This window comes from Lactuca sativa, chromosome 4 (genome assembly GCF_002870075.4).
Source record: "Lactuca sativa cultivar Salinas chromosome 4, Lsat_Salinas_v11, whole genome shotgun sequence".
Classification (NCBI taxonomy): Eukaryota; Viridiplantae; Streptophyta; class Magnoliopsida; order Asterales; family Asteraceae; genus Lactuca; species Lactuca sativa.
Window position 1 is genome coordinate 83,368,918 of NC_056626.2, and position 19,473 is coordinate 83,388,390.

Below are 19,473 nucleotides of genomic sequence, written 5' to 3' on the forward strand. Positions count from 1 at the left end.
CTCATCTAGATAGTAGCTTAACTCAAACTCGGGTCACCAATTCTAACCTAACTGATCAATTAAGCAGGGTGGCGTCGAAGAGTGAGGAGCGGCGAATGTGGATCGAGTTGAAAGAGTCAGAATTAGTTAAAATAAAAGACGAGAACATTTATTTACAAAGAGACAATTTGAAGTTGTTAAAACAACGAAATGTTTTTTGTTTAATTGCCAAACGTCTGTATTCTAATATTACTCAGCTTCACTTGGATTGTGAAATAGGTCAAAAGATCCATCGCATGATCTTACCCTTCCTTGAGTTTAAGGAGGATGAAATCGATGCCGAAGCCTATAATTGCGAGAGTATGATATCGTCTGATGATGTCAATCCGACCTACATGTATGGACTGGACAAAATTGAGTCCTTCATTAAATCCAAGGACCACAAGGACATGCTTAAAAATCTTTTGGATGAAAATGATAGACTTAAACTGAGAACCGAAACTATACAAAAATTTGACTCTTTAAAAGCCAACGTAAGCTCAGAAAACAAAATTGATGTTGAAAATGCATCTGAGCTTAACGAAGACGACAACATGAGTGAAATTTCTGTAGAGGACACGGTTGACTGCTCAGAATTTGTTAAAAACGAACCTGAAAACCACAAGAATCTTATTTCTGAAAATTCAGTGGAGTTCGCTCAATTGTCCCAACAAAAGTCCCCAAAATTAGCAGAGAAAGTAGTTGTGTATCAAAAGGTCAGGACCACTCCGAATCAAGTATATAAGGTGACTGGAGTAACCGAACATCAGACAGCTGAACTCACAGCTATTGTAAACGAAGACAATGCTGATGGCTGTGATGAGTACTTCTGGGAAGCTCCAATAGATAATGCAAACGAAACCGTTGGCTTATCTGAAAGAACCTCCTGGATGAGTAAAGGAAGATACATACCTGAGCCCTTGAATAAGCCGGATAATTTCGATGAGCCAAGCACCAGTGGTACGAAAGACATTCCTCAGGAGGATGAAAGTTCGGCAAAAGAAGACATTCCCTCTACTCCCTCAGCTCAAAGTGAAACTCCTTCAAACATTCCCTCTACTCCCTCGGCTCAATGTAAAACTCCTTCAGTTCAAAAGGAACCAGCCAAGGAGAAACCGAAAACGAAAGCTAATGTTCATCATCAACCAAAGCAGATGAGAAATAAGAAGAGAGAAAGGAACCAAAGATACAGGAAGAATCTCTCTGAAAGGAGACAATTCTGGCAATCCCAGAATGCATACTTCACACACCAAGACAAGAATCTGAAGTATGAAAAGAATCCTGTCGAAAAGTCTGAAAGTCACAACAACCGAAAGCCAAAGTTCGGTTCACAAGAAAATACCACCGAAGGCAAAGGTTCGGCTCTGAAAAAGACTTCAACCGAAACCAAAGGTTCGGTTCAAAGAACAATTCCAACCGAACGCAAAGGTTCGGTTCTGAAGTCAAAAGAGAACAAAACTCTAAGGTCAATCCCTCCAATGATCAAAAGCAAAAGGGTTACCTAGAGTCTCCGGCCATGAAATCCTCTCAATTCAAACCCACTCATTCTAATTCTTCTCGTTCTTCTAATTCTTCTACTTCCACCAATTCATCTCCATCTTGCTCTAAAGCTAATTCTGTCTGTTCTCAAAAATCTCATTCATCAGCTGAACAAAAGGGCAAACAGAAGGTTAATGAATCCATACCAGAGTCCAAACCGAACGCACCCAATCCTAATAAGATAAAAGTTTTTACCATTAAAAAGAAAGATGAAACAACTCTCATAAAACGAACATATCTAGTTGACATCTCTCTTACTGTTCCTGTTCCCATGAAAAGCTCACGTGGACCCAAGAAACTTTGGGTTCCTAAATCTGCTTAATTTTTGCAGGTTATAAGTGACGAGCAGTTCGACGAAGAATGGTACATCGATAGTGGCTGCTCACGTCACATGACAGGGAGGAAAGAGGAGCTCAGGGAATACAGATCTCTTGCAAATGGTGGCAACGTCAAGTTTGGAAATAACTCCTTCGGCACCATAAAAGGATACGGGATGATAACAAATGGGGACTTTACTATAAGGAAGGTGGCTTATGTGGAAGGACTCAAACACAACCTCATCAGTGTATCTCAGCTTGTTGGAGGTACAGGGCTCAAAGTCTCATTTGATGATGAAGGTTCTGAAATCATTGAGAAAAAGACAAAGAAAGTAATTCTCAAGTCAGAGCGAAAGGGTGAAATGTTTCCTCTAAGCATGAAACCCATCAAAGGAAACCCAGCAATATGCCTGTTATCAAAAGCTCAATCTGACGAAAGCTGGTTGTGGCACCGAAGACTCTCTCATCTCAACTTTAAAGACATTAACCGTCTTGTCACTAGAGGTCATGTTAGGGGTCTTCCATTGCTCAAGTTCGACAGAGATCATTTGTGTGCTGCATGCGAAATGGGGAAGCAGAGTCGGCAAAGTCACCCATCTGTAATCAACACAAAAGTTGTTAAACCACTCGAATTACTTCATATCGATTTGTGTGGTCCTTCATCTATCGAAAGCATCGGTGGTAGCAAGTATATTCTTGTTATTGTTGATGACTTTTCATGATTTACATGGGTGTTCTTTTTAAAGCTCAAATCTGAAGCAACTCATAAGCTGAAAATGTTCATCAAGCAGATTGAAGTACAGCTGAAGAAGGTCGTTCGCAACATTAGGAGCGATAATGGTCTGGAATTCAAGAACAAGGAGTTTGAAGAGTTTCTAGCAGAAAAGGGAATAAGTCACAACTTCTCAGCTCCCTACACACCTCAACAGAACGGAATAGTCGAAAGACAAAACCGATCTTTGTGTGAAGCTGCCCGAACTATGCTAAGTTTCGCTTCCTTACCTCTTTATTTTTGGGCCGACGCTATTTCTGCTGCTTGTTTTACACATAACAGGTCTTATCTCAACAAGCGATTCTCGCTCACACCTTATGAGATACTGAACAACAGAAAGCCCAATGTGAAATTTTTCCATGTGTTTGGCTCACGGTGTTTCATCTTTAATTCTAAAGAACACCGCAACAAGTTCGATGTCAAAGCCGACGAGGGAATCTTTCTGGGTTATTCTCTCACATCCAAGGCGTACAGGGTCCTAAACAAGCGTTCGAGAAGGATTGAAGAGACATACTATGTGACCTTTGACGATAGCTATGTCAAAAAGCTGCAGGCCAAAGAAGACACCACTGGGGAAATTTTTCCTCAAACTGGCCAAGTCACCGTCTCGATCGCCAATTTATACGAGAAATTTCTGGAGCTCTTTGACGAACCAGAGAAAGCTTCTCTTTCTGAAGCAGGTGCAGCAGACAACAAGGTTGACCACATGAAGCAGATTGTCGAAGAAGCTGCAAGGAGAATGCATGAAAGAGGATCGACTAATGATGACCCTCCATCTAACAATGCTTTAGTCGAGGGGAGCCAAGCTCACATGTCGAGGGGGAGCCAAGTTCTACAACTCCAACCGAAGGTGCAACTCCAACCGAAGCTGCAACTCCAACCGAAGGTGCTTCAACGACTGAAAGCTCAGCACCACAAGAAACCCCTGAACCTCAAGTTTCTCAAAGCTCATCAATCGAGGGGGAGCATGATGATATGACGCTTGATTATGATAGCCAATCTGAGCCAGAAGAAATGATCAATGCTGAACTAGACCCAACCTTTGATCTGAATTACCCTCCTCTTACCAAATGGACCAGAGATCATCCTATCTCTCAAGTAGTTGGTGATGTCTCTGAAAAGGTTCTGACCCGATCACAACTGAAGGCAAAACAGACATCCTTATTCTCAAAGGTTGAGTTTTGTATGTTTAATTCATTCGTGTCAAAAATTGAACCAAAGACAGTTAACACTGCCCTCGATCACTCTGATTGGGTTCAAGCAATGCAAGACGAACTGAACGAATTTGAAAGGAACAAAGTCTGGCGCCTCATTCCAACTCCTCCAGATGCTTCGGTTGTTGGTCTCAAATGGGTTTTTAGGAACAAAATGGACAAGGAAGGCAATGTTATAAGGAACAAGGCTCGTCTGGTGGTAAAGGGATACTGTCAGGAGGAAGGGATAGATAATGAAGAGACTTTCACTCCAGTAGCTAGGCTAGAATCTGTTAGAATATTTCTGGCTTATGCTGCTCACAAAAACTTTGAAGTTTTCCAAATGGACGTCAAATGTGCATTTCTCAATGGAGAACTCGAAGAAACTGTGTATGTGGAGCAACCTCCTGGGTTCGTGAACGAAAAGTATCCTAATCACTGCTATATTCTGGATAAAGCTGTGTACGGCCTCAAACAAGCTCCGAGAGCCTGGTATGAAATGCTAACTAAATTTTTAAAGATGTCTAAATTCAAACAAGGTTCGGTTGACCCAACCTTCTTTCGTAAAAAGGAAGGTAACCACCTTATGATAGTTCAAATTTATGTCATTGACATCATCTTTGGCTCCACGAATCCCAGCTTAACAACTGAATTCAAAAAGTTGATGGAGACTAAATTTGAAATGAGCTCAATGGGTCCTATTAACTTTTTCCTTGGGACAGGGACCCGAAGGCATCTTTATTAATCACGAAGCTTACACGAAGACTCTCCTAGCAAAGTTTGGCATGATGGGAGACTCAAAAGTCAAAGTCCCAATGGCATTCAGCACCAAGCTTACTCCATCTCTTGACAAACCGGCTGTCGATATCACGCTCTATCGTCAAACGATAGGTTCTCTAATGTATCTCACTGCTAGCAGGCCTGACATTATGTTCTCTGTATGTTATTGTGCTCGTTTTCAGGCAAACCCACGCGAACCCCACATGCTTGCAGTAAAGAACATCTTATGCTATCTCAAGCGAACCACTTCCTTAGGTCTATGGTATTCATCCAACTCAGGCTTCTTCGTTCAAGCTTATTCTGATGCTGACCTTGGAGGATGTGGACTCGACCGAAAAAGCACTACTGGTGGCTGTCAATTCCTTGATGGGAAGTTGGTCAGCTGGCAATCCAAGAAACAAACCTGTGTGTCGTTGTCTATTGCTGAAGCGGAATACATAGCTGCTGCATCCTGCACATCACAAATGATTTGGATCCAGAGTCAACTTCGAGACTATGGACTCAATATGAAGAAGATCCCACTATATTGTGACTCTGAAAGTGCAATAAGGATCTGTCATAACCCAGTGCAACACTCTAAAACCAAACACATAGCACTGAGGTATCACTTCATCAAAGATCACGTGGAAGATGGAAACATCGAAGTTCACTTCGTAAGAACCACTGATCAACTGGCTGACCTCTTTACCAAAGCTCTTCCTGAATCATCATTCAATAAAATATTGCAAGGGCTAGGTATGATGGAATCAGAGTCAGTACCTCACACTACCTCTCCACCTCAAACCTAAGAAGCGAAACCAACCGAACGTTCGGGTTCGGTTTCACCATCTGACTCGCTCATTACTTCAAAGGTAGTTTTTCTTGGTTGTATATTTCTTGTACAATTTTGTTTTTCTTTGTGTTAAAAGTATTTTTCACTTGCATGTCTAAATTCCTTGGTTTCTCAAAATTTTCCAAAACCGAAACCTACCGAAGGTTCGGGTTCGGTTTTTCAAAATTTTGTTGAACCGAAACCAACCGAAGGTTCGGGTTCGGTTTTTCAAAATTTTCTGGAACCGAAACCAACCGAACGCTCGGGTTCGGTTTTTCAACTTTTTCCCAACCGAAACCAACCGAACGTTCGGGTTCAGTTTTTCGTATTTTTTTTTTCTTTCCAAAGTTTTTTTTTTAAGTCTTATTTTTTTTTCTCTTACTTATTTTTTTTTATTCTTTTCTTTTATTTTATTTTTTTTTAATAAATCTCAAAAACTCCAAAAATATTATTTTTATTTTTATTTTCTTATGTGTTCGTTCGTTTATGGGGATATATTTGATGAATTACTTAAGTGTCCCTATAAGCATGCTGCTGTATGTGTCCCAAGCCTCATAAGATTTTGAATAATAGCCTTCATGACCTGGTATACACAAACCTTGTCTTCCCAATAAGGCTAACACATTTATTCTAATCGTGAGCTACCTCACTCTTTTCTCACATGAGTTAAGAGTTTCCTGCTTGGTCCTTATTTTCGCAGCAGAGGTACTATGTTCTCTTACACCATCTCCATTTTACTTCTCCATTACATTCGTTTCATCATCGTAACCCTTGAGACTCTCAGAAATTACCACTGAGGTTTATGGTTACACAACATCTGTGTTTATGATCTTAGTTTCGTGTCACTACGAGCTGAGTGAAACCCAAAATTCAACACCTAATGAATTGACGGTGAACAATTAATTTGCTCCAGTTTTCACCAAAGGATTAACGAATGTACCCTAATGAAATCTCAAAATTTCTTTTGTGTGATTCCTATGAAATTGTTAAACGCCATAACATTTCTTCCCTTGGGATCCAGGTTTTATTATTTTTTTTTCTCGAGATTTTATACTTTTCCAAGCCAATTTAAAATAAATTCCTACCTACTTGTTCAACAGGCTACACCGGTCTCACAAGTACTTTGTTCACTTTCTTTCTTATTTCAAGACTAGAATTGATGAATCAAAGCGAAAGCCACCCTTAGTTAGCCTAATTAAAAGAAGTCTTTCAACATTTCTTAATAAATGTTTGATCGTAATTCAACGGGAATCCACACTAACACTTTAAGGTCTCTCTTGACCTTGAAGGAAGAGATTCGTGCCCGGGATCATCAGTTTCGTGTCATTATTGACATCACAGAATATCCTTAAAAGAGTTGCTTTATTTCTTTTTCTTTTACACTCTTTGCACGAAAATCTTTGATTTTCCAAAATTCCGTTACTAACTTTTACAGGATGTATTATTACTTGGTGGTTAATTATGAAGTTGTGGTTAAAAACAATCCACGTGGGTAATTAATTCAAAATATGGCGTTTAAAAGGATAAGACGAAAAGTTGCTGACTGGGCGGGAGTTAAAAGGATTGAAATTCAAACGACGGTAAAAGTGGGCGCGTGTGAATTTGAAACGGCCATGCTTTTACTGACATTGAGGACGCGTGTGCGAAATCCAAGCGTCATCACTCTGGCATTAAAGGCGCGTGAGGAATGGAAACAATTTTCTCTCTGAAACGGCGCTTGTTGGGCGGCGTGATCCTAGGAATCTGACATTCTCTCTCCTACGTGATCATCGCATGCCTCAACTGTCATCCATCTGTCACTCAAGAAGCCTTTTCGTATTTCAATAAGAGATTTGAAACGATTTTTATCTCTCCTATCACCCACTATAAAAGGCCATCTACACCACCTTTTACTTCTTTACTGCCTACGAAATTTCTGAAGCACAAATACTCCCAAACAACCTTCCTGTTCATCCTCTTCTTCATACCTGCAACAATGGCTGAATCTTCTTCTGGTCATGCTACTTCACAAATCCTCCCCATCCGTCCTCAGCAATGTCTGGTGATTGACCTCAATCCTTTGGCGTACGATTCCTACATGTCGCCGATTATTGAGTGCTTGAAGTACTCCCAACTTGCTCCTGCACACTCAAGAATCGAATCTGTGCCAATGGTGGCCCTATCGCAGGTTTACGCGACTGCTTATTACGACAAGGCAGTCGACCGTTTGTTCTTCGAAATTGCGGAACACAAGACTTCAGTTTCTCGCCAACGTTTCTGCACCATGCTTGGGTTTGCCGTTGACCCATCAAGAATTAATCCGGAGACGATTCCGGTTGGGCATTTGTATAACATGTTTTACAACATGGGATACACAGAGGTTCTCACCTCTGTCGCGAAATTCAAAAAGTCCTGCCTGCCGCCCCAGTGGAACGGCTTATTTACAGTCCTTTTCAAGGGCTTGTCGGAAAGAAGCTCAGGATCTGACGGTGCAAGTCGCCTCTTCCTGTCGATCATGTACGGGGTCTACAACGGGATTAACCTGGACTATGGGTTGGTCCTATGGCAACAACTCATCCAGAGCCTTTCTTCATCATCCCGACACTCTGAGGTGTCGTTGGCCAGGTTCTGGATTTTGGTTACTAGGTGGGCGATGGACAAGTTTGACGTTCCCACTGCTGACGGTGCATCGATGTCTTCTGTTGGTACATTTCATACCAAGAAGATCATCGTCTCAGATGCATCTAAATTTTCTTTCATTGGCTCCATTCCGGAGACAATGTATGGCGACGTGCCCTCTGACAGCAGGTTGATTCGGACGATAAAGGAGTTCAGGCCAACTGGTCCTAGGGAACTGAAACCGGATATGCTCAGGTCTATCCATGATGCAGACAAACCGGTGAACAGGGGCAAAAAGGCTGACAAAGGGAAGCAAGCGACCAAAGCTCCAAAGGGTCCTTCTCCCAAAAAGAGGAAACCAACAAAGGCTGCACAGTCCCCACAGCCGAATAGGAGGAAGACTCAACAGAAGCGAAAGCTTGTAATTCCCTCTTCTTCAAGTGATTCTGAGGGTGAGAGTTCGGGTTCTGATGGCTCTCAAGGAGACGAATCCCCTCAACGAGGCAACACACCACCTCGGTCTCCTACCCCAGAAATGGAACTTCATAATTCCCCAGTTCCTTCACCTCCACCAACCATTCATACTTCCATTCCGACCATAAACCCCACTATTCCCCCAACCTCTTTCCCCATACCTCCACCCATTTTCACAACTGCCACCAAAACACCACCAGTAACCGAAACCCCTCCCGTAACCGAACCACCACAAACCGAAACCCATACAACCGAACCTACCCATACTCAACCACCACCCAAATTTAACCCGACTCCCACTCAACCTGAACCTACCAAAACCACAACACCCCCAACTTCACCACCCCCTCCATCTCCTGAAAATGCCTCTGATGGCGAAAACCCTTACCTTGGTGGTGAACACATGAACTTTGATTCGGTCTACTATAGTCCGTTTCAAGTTCAGAGTGACGAGGAGGATGATGCTCCAGTGACAAAAAGGCATCTAAAGGAGCTCAACGAGAAGGTTGACCAACTTCTCGCATCATCTTCCAACCAGTAGTCCTCTCTCTCTTAAGCTGCCCTTCAGAAAATTGTTGACGCCTTCTCCAGGGCTCAACATGATTCGGTAGCCTCAGCTGCGATTGACGCCTCAACCAGAGCATGTGAGGTGGCGACCGAAAAAGTCGATAAACTATTCTCCGACGCTTCTGTCCTGTTGAAGTCATTGCAGGAAAGCGCCGACGCCACTAAGACAACTTTGGAACCGATTGTTCAGCAATTCGCCAAGTTTGTCTCAACGGAGTTGACTTCGTTCGCTACTCTTCGCCAAAACCTAAGCGACGGCAACTCGGCACTTCGTGCCTCCATCGAAGCTCGCCTTGCTAAGTTACAGGAGGATCTTGCAGCCGAGAATTCATTGATGGACGTTCTGGCGAGCAAAACAACCGCCCTCAAGGTCAAGAGCACGCAAATTTCCAACTCACAACAACAACTGGAAGCTCTTCGATCCGAAAGGGAGGTGATCAAAACATGTGTTTCGGATGTACACGCTGCCCTATCCAACATCCTGGAAGCACACGATCCTATTCTGAACCACTCAGTGAGGCGAACCCTTGCTGAAAAGCTCTCTCCGGCCATGGACCTTCTAAGCAAAATCGAAGGCCTTCTGAGTTTCGTGTCCATTCCGAAACAAGGGGGAGATGAGAAGAAGGACGGATCGAAACCACCTCCTTCCTCCAAAGCTACTCACACGACCGTACCACCTCCGACTGGTCAAACTTCGGGTTCGGGTGTGAAGAACAAAGGCAAAAACATAGCTGAGGAAGAAGATGAAAATGAAGACAAGGAGACCATTGTTGACATGTTAAAACGAAAGAGCAGTCGCAATGCTGATGATGATGCCAGTCGTGTGGCGCGAGAGGCTGAAGAAGCCGAACGCAAGCAAAAGGAAGCCCACGATCTCCTTGAGAGCCGGAAGACTCTCTTCCCTGCCTGGAACAGGAAGCGTATGATTAAAGAGGCCATAGATACTCCCAGCATCTTATGGCTCGAGCCGGTTATCTCGTTCGACTGCAACAATACTGTCGACTCGCAGTTCGACATGCCGCTGACCCGAAAGGCATTCATCTTCCACGCCTTCTCAAACATCTTTGAAGTCCCTCACCCGAACGCTGAGCTTGACAGGGAGCTCATTGACTTTTATCTGGCGGCTGCTCGTCCTCAATACCTTACTTGGAGCGCCCAGAAGATTGTGAACGTTCGGGTGCTGAAACCTTACACCGAAGGTCGTTTTATAAACGTTCGGTTCAAGTTGATTCGGGGATCTGCAAGAACTGATCATCTTATCTCCCTGGCAGATCTACCGAATCTAAATCCTCATGATTGGATTGTCATGTATAATATCCTTTTGACTAATGAAGACGAATATGGTCCCATTATAGACCATATCAAAAGGATGTTAGCCTGCTACATCATGGAGGTTGCCCTTATGGATCAGGAGGTCGCCACAGTCTTCAAGAAGAAACCGAAGATTGCTCCTGTGGGATCGGCCAGTGATCTCAACCAAATGCAAATGGGCAAGATCGACCCGAGACGCAACTCGGTTATGTTCACTAGAGCAGAAGGACAGAAATGTCTCTTTGCTTTAGCTGACAAACACCTTTACACCACTGCTTGTCTGGAGCATGTGTTATCGATTGTCAAACGGTGTAAAGAGAATTCGGCTGATGACATCAAGTACTTCAACGACATGATCAATTGGTACATCCGGTTTAGACAGACCATACTCTCTATCACCAAATGTCTGTTTAGCACCGTGAAGAAGAAGGTACCTGCTTCAGCTGCTGGCCCAAGTAACAAATGAAGGTCTCGCTCCAAATTGACGCAAAGGGGGAGATTGTTGGGCTGAAGATTATTTTGAAGATTGCGTCTTTTGGGCTCGATAGTATAGTTATTTTGTATTCCGGTTTGGGCCTGTCCAACCGAGAGCCTTTTATGTTTTATATATAAGTATATGCTTGCATGCATATTAGGTTAACGATTTTTAGAGAGTAACGATCATAGCGATTCGTCTAGAGCATAATGATAGCATTACAGGTTTCTTTAATCGTTCTTGTAACCTACCAATCCTCTACAGTTGATGTTCTTAATCGAGCTCTTATGAGGATTTTGTTTAATCATTCGACACGTTTGATTCAATCTTGTTTCGTTCTTATTTTCATGTTCTTATAATTTTATATTTACATACTTGTTCAAGATCTAATCGATCTTCATAAATCAAAGGTTATTTTTAATCTCATCACCATGGGTTAAAGCTCCATGGAGTATCCATGGACTTCTCCATCCAAGCCTAGCCCATTCCAAATAAGCATAAGCCCACACTATATAAATATAGAAGCCCATATTTAATTAGTAATATCTTTGATCACTAAATTAATCCTAGATTAATTATAGATCACTACTAATTAAATAATATGATCTTATATTAATATATTAGAACTTATAATATATTAATAAATCATAACTTGTACTATTCTCAAATATTATCCATAAATTGTTCGGGTGAAGTGCAACCCAAATGGACCATGCCGGGTCGGGTCAAGTATATACCAAATATAGTTATGGGCTTAGACACTATATCCAACAGTAACCGCAGCCTGCTGCACATCTGAATAAGATCCTGTAGTCAACCTCCACCAATCCTTCGCCCCAAGCCTCAAAAGGTTGAAAGCACACCTCACTCTCTGATCCGCAGGGCATGAACACGTGAAGAAACACCCCTCCACGTCCGGCAACCATCTCATAGCAATGATCGGATCCTGAAATCCATCAAAAGTAGGTGCTTCGTATTATCAAAGTCCCGATACTGAAAACCCCGACCGACTCCTCCACTTGTCGCTGCTACAGCCGCTGCAGCTGCCGCGGTAGCCGTCTCTACAAGAGCTGCATAGCGCTCATCAAAATACTCAACCATGGCGGTCTTGATCGACCTAAACATCTCCGGCATCTCTGCCCTGAACATAGCAGCAATCTCATCATGCAGGATCTCACGAATCCTGGCATCCAACTCATCCGTACTCATCTGACCAATGACCTTGGGTGGCACTGATCCACCTTGACCGCCCTCTCCTGATCCTGATCCTGACCTGGATCCACCCTCGGCATGTCTCGTAACCACCATACCGAAAAGACACCGCAAGAAAATCAGATGCTTCCCCAATAACCTGGGAACCAACTCCCAATCCGACCCTAGGGGTTATGACTTCCTTGATATGCGTATGGTTCCTGTGCTTTCAGTAGTACGAGCCCATATTACCTTCCACACCTACCCATATTTATATCAAGTATCACCACAACACCCTAGCGATAAACATATACATGGCAACACTCAATCCTCACCTCTAGAGGAACTACTAACTACCTCACATAATAGGGAACCCTAGGCTAGCAGGCATCATATAATCAGGCAATTCTATCATGCAATTCCTGAAGATCCCTAGCCTAGTACTAGCATACTGTTCTAACATATCACATAATCAAATAACTTGTATGGTATTTTGGGGTCTACTTGCTGGCTTTGGCTGATCGTACCTCCGTATCCTCCTCTACTTATTTTTGAAAACCATTTTAATTTTACTTTGAAAACTCTCCTTGATTTGAGACTGGATTCACACGAATGTTCCTCCAATTCACTCAAACCAAGGCTCTGATACCAACTTGTAACACCATGAAAATTTACAACTAATTTAAACTTTTCAAAAACAACTCATATTCATTAAGTTATTACAAAATGGTTTTCAGTTCATTTATTATCAGAGTATCCCAGAAACATCAACATAAAACTGAGGAGTGGTACGATCACACCTTCACCTTGCCACGGTCTCCTAAAGTACTTGAAACAATACACTGAAACTGTAAGCCCGAAAGCTTAGTGAGTTACCCCAAAATACCAACCACAATACCACACACATATCATATCATATCATAAACAGAACAACCATGCATATCGATTCTACAGTGTGACTGGTCCGCCTGCACCAGGCCTTCAGTCCACCCGGTCCACTCTCTCTCCGAGTCTATAGTATGACTGGTCCGCCTGCACCGGGCCTTCAGTCCACCTGGTCCACTCTCTAAGTCTATAGTATGACTAGTCCGCCCGCACCGGGCCTTCAGTCTGTCTGGTCCACTCTCCGAGCCACGACATGTCTGGTCCGCCCTCTTGGGGCCTTCAGCCTATCTGGACCGCTCGCCGGGCCTTCGGTCTAACCGCTCCGCCCTGGGTATCTTGGCCTACAACACAAAGCAGGACCCGCCTCAACCTAACCCTAGTCCAACAACCATGTGCACATAAACATATAATCATATGACATCTCACAACTAATCAAACCGATCCAACACATCACATAACATAGCAACATCCTAACCAAGATACCGACCTGACCGGTCACTAGCATAACATCATCCTATATATCAAGGTACCAAACTTAACTAGGTCTCTAACATATACCATCCTAACAGCAGGATGCAGACATAGCAAAGCAATAATATAACAACAACTACCCGGATTTTCATCTGATAAAGGGCCAACCTTGGTGCCTTAGACCTTGTTGATATAGTGAGGATAACTCACCTGCAACTGCAGACTTGAAGAAATAAGATCATGCTGCTTCGACCACCAGCACGAACTCCACCACTGAACATTACCAATTAACCAAATCCAATAAACACTAATAATTACCAAAATACCCTTGGAAGTCAAACTGGTCAACCCTTGGTCCAAGTCAAAGTCCTCAGTCAAAGTCAACCTTCCTGGTTGACCTTACTCGCCAAGTCAACCCGTTGACTCGTCGAGTTCCTATGCTCAGAAACTCCCATGCCACGACTCAACTCGCCGAGTCGCCCCAAGACTCGTCGAGTCCAACAAGCTCTAAGTCCCTTACTGCTCAACTCACCGAGTCATCCCTCGACTCCTCGATTCATAGCTCAACTAGAAAAGGTTAGGATTCCACGACCAGACTCGTCGAGTCCAAGCACAGACTCGCCGAGTCCAAGGCAATCTTCAACAGACTCGCCGAGTTGTTCTTCTAAATCGCCGAGTCCATGCACATATTCATAAAACTCGTCGAGCACACCCATGTGACTCGCCGAGTCTCTTCAGCTCTCATTCCATACAAAGGCTTTTCAAGCCTTGCTGGGACTCCAATCCATGGATCCACTCTTCTACAGCCTAACCCTCACATAAAGTTGCATACTTTACGTGAAAGCAAGGAGATATAAGCCCAAAACACTTCTAGGGCTAGGGTTAAAGACAACAGGCTTCACCAATAACTCTTAGACAGGAACTTTATGACCTTTTGGACCATCACAAGTCTAGATCTGAAGTAGCAACTTCAGATCTAAGCCTCAAACTCAAGATAGCTTCCAAACAAGCTAATGAATCCCAAATCAACCACCATTCATGAATCAATAATGAAATAGCTTAAGGAGGAGGTTCCTTACCCCTGAAATGTGCCCAAACAGAAGTAGATTCCAGATCTACCCAAGCCCCTTGATGATGGCCTCCAAATCCCCAAGCTTCATACACCAAATTTCTCTTCCAAGCTCTAATTCTTCATCAATGGAGTCACACACATGAGATGAGGGTTTCTGGATCTCAAATGGGTAGCAAAGAGGCTGAAGGTGGGTTATAATGTGCTTTATATAGGGCACAATCCCCAGATTAGGGTTTTCTCCCAGATTAGTTAGCTTAAATAACTAAACATATGCACCTAAGCTTCAACTTTATATCTTTGAGGTTTTTTGATCTAATCAATAGGATGGTTTTCCAGTTAATCTCCAAAATTATCTCATATTCCTTTAACAAAAGACTCACGGATTTTGTATGTTTTTTTCATTTATAAAAAATGTTTCTGATTGTGTGTTTATATAAATGGAGACATAACCGAATGTTAAAAGATTTATGGATATACAAGATCTTAAGTAAAATCGAAAACTCAAGACATAAGATAGATATGGTAAGTATATATATATATATATATATATATATATATATATATATATATATATATATATATATATATATATATATATATATATATATATAGGGCTAGGTTATAATGTGGATGGACGTGTGGATAATGTTATTTTATGAAAATTACTAACAGAATATGTTGTTTAGTAATGTGAATACGTTCAATCTCACAACACTATTGTTATTTTAATGGATTCTCACTCATTCATCGTTTTTTTATTTATTTTAATTCTTAAAAAAATACGACTCAATAAACATCCGGATAACATTCTGACATTATGATAATAATTAAAAAAAATGTATAATAACCTTATAGACGATTTAATTAGCGAAAATGCTTAATAATTAAAATAATTATATAAGATTGAATGTATTCATATTATCAAACAACATATTTTCTTTGTAATTCTCATAGAATAACATTATCCACACGTCCACATAATAGATGTCAATCCATATATGAACGTAGCTCTCTCTCTCTCTCTCTCTCTATATATATATATATATATATATATATATATATATATATATATATATATATATATAGCGTTAGGTTCAACAAGGAACCATTTTAAACCTTAGAACTAATGAACTTTTAGAGTAAACTTTTCATAAAAAAAAAAAAAAAAAACTAAAAATATAGATATTCATACTTTTTTATCCTCCATCCATTGATATCAAACTTGATATAAAAAATTGATCTGTTCAGATTCACATTGTGAATCTGTACAGATTCACCCTGTGAAATCTGTGCGTTTCATACTATGAATCTGTGCAGATTCATACAGTGAATTAATACAAAATTAATGATTTTTAATGTAGATTCACAATGTGAATATGAATAGATAAAAAAAAGTAAAAAAATTATCAAATTTAATATCAATAGAGAAAAGATAAAAAAGCTATGAATTTCTATATTTTTATATTTTTTTCGATAAATAATAGGATCTAAAACTTGAAAAAATAATGGTTTCTTCTATGCTTTAAAATGCTTCCTTGTTGAATATATATATATATATATATATATATATATATATATATATATATATATATATATATATATATATATATATATATATATATATATATATATATATATATATATATAATTGGTCGATCAACTCTTTTAAATAATCTTCCTTAATAAATAAAAACTTTTTCCCACATGTTATCTTCTCTTTCGTTTGAATACATGATATTTTTCTAGAATTTTTCGAATTTTCTATTTTCCACTTGTCATTTTATTGTATTTTTCATTTTATTAAATTAAAATTTCACATTAGGTATGTATGGTAATATATATGTAAGGTATTTATTAAAAATGATTTATATATGTAATGTATTCAATACATTAAAGCCCCATTAACTTTACTAATTCAAATTTTTTTTCTTATTTTTCTTATAAATTCAAACTTTTTAAATTGTTAAAATTTCATATTTAATTTTTTTTTTAAATAAACTTATGTGATATATGAGTTTCAGACATAATTTCTATAATAAATATGAATTTAATAATAACTTTAATTTAAGTAGTTTAAAAGAATATCTAATAAGTCCGTCAAATTAATTTGACTTCTCCAACATAAATTTTCAATTGTCATATATTTAACAAACTAACGAATTAATTATTATAACATACAAACAAAAACCAAATATATAGCAATAGATGTTGGCAAAAGTTTCATGGTTCGAATATTAATTTCTTAGCATTTAAAGAAAGCAAATATGCAAATAATTTGATAGAGGATTAGGATATATTCCAATTTATAAGTGGATATATAGACACTAGATCCTAACCATACATGTCATCTAAAATCTTCTCAACAATTTCAGGTGCACAAAAGTAAGAATCAAATGCCATACGCGATACTATTCAGTCTCTCTGTGATCCTTGAAACACCATTTTCCTGAGCATAATTCTCTCCAATCTGTAAATTTGCACGATTTAAGACATTGATCAATACATAAACTGTTTCAAATGAATATAACATTTATTTTAACCATCACGTTATAGTGTAGTGAAATGATAAAACGGCCGATCATAATCATCATATGTTTCTTTGCAGAACAATTGTTTTAAATTTCTAAATTCGCTTACCATGCCCTACTTTAGTTGTCTTATTAATAAACACTACAGTTAGTTTGAAACGATCACTAGCTAATTCATTCGTATCACTCAAAACTCAATTACGACAAAATACAAAATCTTTATCTAGTTATAGTTTTATTTATTTATTTTTTTTCAATATCATTCCTATTAAAAATGTAATTGTATTTAAATTTTAAATATAAAATTGTGAATCCAAGAGAAACATTCGTTTGCACTTGTCAATATCTAGATTGATTCAACAATAACAGGTACATTCTGAGAAAATTCTTTTTCCAATTATGTACATGCATGCAAAAAGATTCAAATATATATCGCCCATATGTTCAAAATGGTAGAAACCAATTAATTAAGAATCTAAAAATCCTAAAAAGATGGCATGTTTAATAAAATACACATGTTTTCTATTTGATAGTATAGAAATTAAAAGGATCGATGTACCTGAGCATGTATGGTATGAAAAACAGTATCATTGACGATCGAAAAAGTGGCATTGATGACATCGAAGCCTTCTTCATGAATCACTCGAATCGTTTCACTGAACAAGAACTGAAAATCAACCCCCGTTATGAGAATTGCTTCAAGAGACGAGCCAGTTCCACGAACATCAATCCGCGGTATTCTTTGTTGCCCCACCATCAAATTCGAGTTTTTAATTTTGTCTTCGTGATTAATTTCCAGTTTTTGGATTCCCATCAAATTATCCTTTTCTTCATTCATTTTCTCCAGTTTTATTTGCAATTTCTTTATGTAATTTGCAGCTTCTTGTAGTTGATCTGGCAGTGATATCACTTCCTGCAGCATTTACAAGAGTAAAAAGTAATTAACATGGGGGAAAACCGTTAAACCCACCAAAAGATATCCAAAAACTTCAAGATTTTGCCCTAAACACTGCAAATTAGCCCCAAAAGATCTCTTTGCGTTTTTATTTTGTTTTTGAATGGCTAACCCACATCCGGACATCCCCTAAATCTGTCAACATATATCATGAGGACACCTTTCCAACAACATTTGATACCTTTGGGCCATATGGCCTTTGGTTTTAGTGGCTGAATTTCGGTATTCTTGAATGCCGATGAGGATGGTGAAGCTTATATTTCAACCGAAAGAGATTAATTCTTTAATTTTTTCATTTTTTTGGAAATGCCTGTTACTCATTCAATTACATATAGTAACGTACGAGTTTTAACATATCACAAGTTAAACAATTCCAGCTATGTAAAATTAAAGATTTTTACACACATATGTTCAAAGTTGAGTCTTTCAAACGGAACACGACATTATTTTTAGAAAATTTATCCTAAATGTTAAAAAGAAATTGGCAAGACTCTTGGTTGATAAATTCTGTGGTTGGAATATCCAAGATAATTGTAATTATCTTACACTTGTGACTTGTGTGTTACCTAAAGAATGATAAATTAAAGACGTGTACTCAGATGGATGGTATCTAAAAAAATTTGTTTCAAGACTACTGTGGTTCCCGATTCCGTGGTCAGTTTCTGTGGATATGTATGCTACTTACAGAACATACATGAGAGAGAGAGAGAGAGAGAGAGAGAGTAAAACCCTAGAAGAAGAGTTGTGAGGAACAAGAGAGTGGAGCTTGGAATAGAGGGCCTTCATGTGAATCCTTCTGTTCTTCTCAACAGTTCTTCTGTCAACCCTAGAAGACGACGAAGTAGGGTTGAATTCCATCACGCCTGCCTTCACAAGCTATGGAATCGTTACTGGTTTTATATATAGCTGCAACTAATGCATATATGTTCACACTTCACACTAATTGGCCTTTTTATGATGGCAGCAAACCAACAAAGATTGGATGCAAATGATTTATTAAAGCTAAAAAAATTACTTTTTTCTCCAATCAAGAAACTTTGTGGGACCCACCTGCATCAAAAAGAGTTTCCAGACAATTATTGTATTAATGTACCGGTCAAGTTTTTCGAAACAATGGCTACGTACGAGTTCGACACTTGAACGTATATATGTCTCTCTCTCGTTAAGTATCAGAAGCAATCGTTATATAAAAAACGATATTACAAACCTATATTTAAGCATTAATGTCAATAAGACATGTATTTTGATCTAAAAGATCAGTTGGAACTGAATATCTTACTTTCATTTTATAATGATTTTTTCTAGGAACCCAAAATAATTTATGATATTCAAGTCCCAAGTACTCCAACCACCAAAATTCTATTTCCCACTTATAAACACCATTATGGTCCTCCATGTTTGGGAGAATATCACTTATAACGTCATTGTAATTTGATCACTACTAGTCATATGTTGTATGTTGAATATTTACATTTTTATATATGTGATATGAACAAAACGATGACGTGTTTTCCTT

At 39.4% G+C, this 19,473-nt stretch overlaps 1 protein-coding gene across 1 annotated transcript; it reads right to left on the bottom strand.

Annotated features, from left to right (window-relative positions):
• Positions 1–16,657: 16,657 nt before the first annotated feature.
• On the bottom strand, positions 16,658–18,919 carry LOC111917403 (transcription factor bHLH162). The gene is made up of 3 exons (XM_023913096.3): positions 18,687–18,919; positions 17,562–17,915; positions 16,658–16,941 (listed from the first exon to the last, which is right to left on the bottom strand). Exons 1-3 carry the CDS (start codon positions 18,813–18,815, stop codon positions 16,864–16,866), a joined length of 561 nt encoding a protein of 186 aa, XP_023768864.1. The 5' UTR covers positions 18,816–18,919; the 3' UTR covers positions 16,658–16,863.
• Between the last annotated feature and the right edge of the window lie 554 nt (positions 18,920–19,473).

Bases quoted from the DNA above. Each gene is read 5' to 3' on its own strand.
- LOC111917403 (XM_023913096.3), bottom strand. From the start codon at position 18,815: ATGGAATTCAACCCTACTTCGTCGTCTTCTAGGGTTGACAGAAGAACT. The intron at 17,916-18,686 runs GTTTTACTCTCT...TAAATGCTGCAG, and splicing joins CTCACAACTCTTCTTCTAGG to GAAGTGATATCACTGCCAGA. The intron at 16,942-17,561 runs GTACATCGATCC...GCAAATTTACAG, and splicing joins TTCATACCATACATGCTCAG to ATTGGAGAGAATTATGCTCA.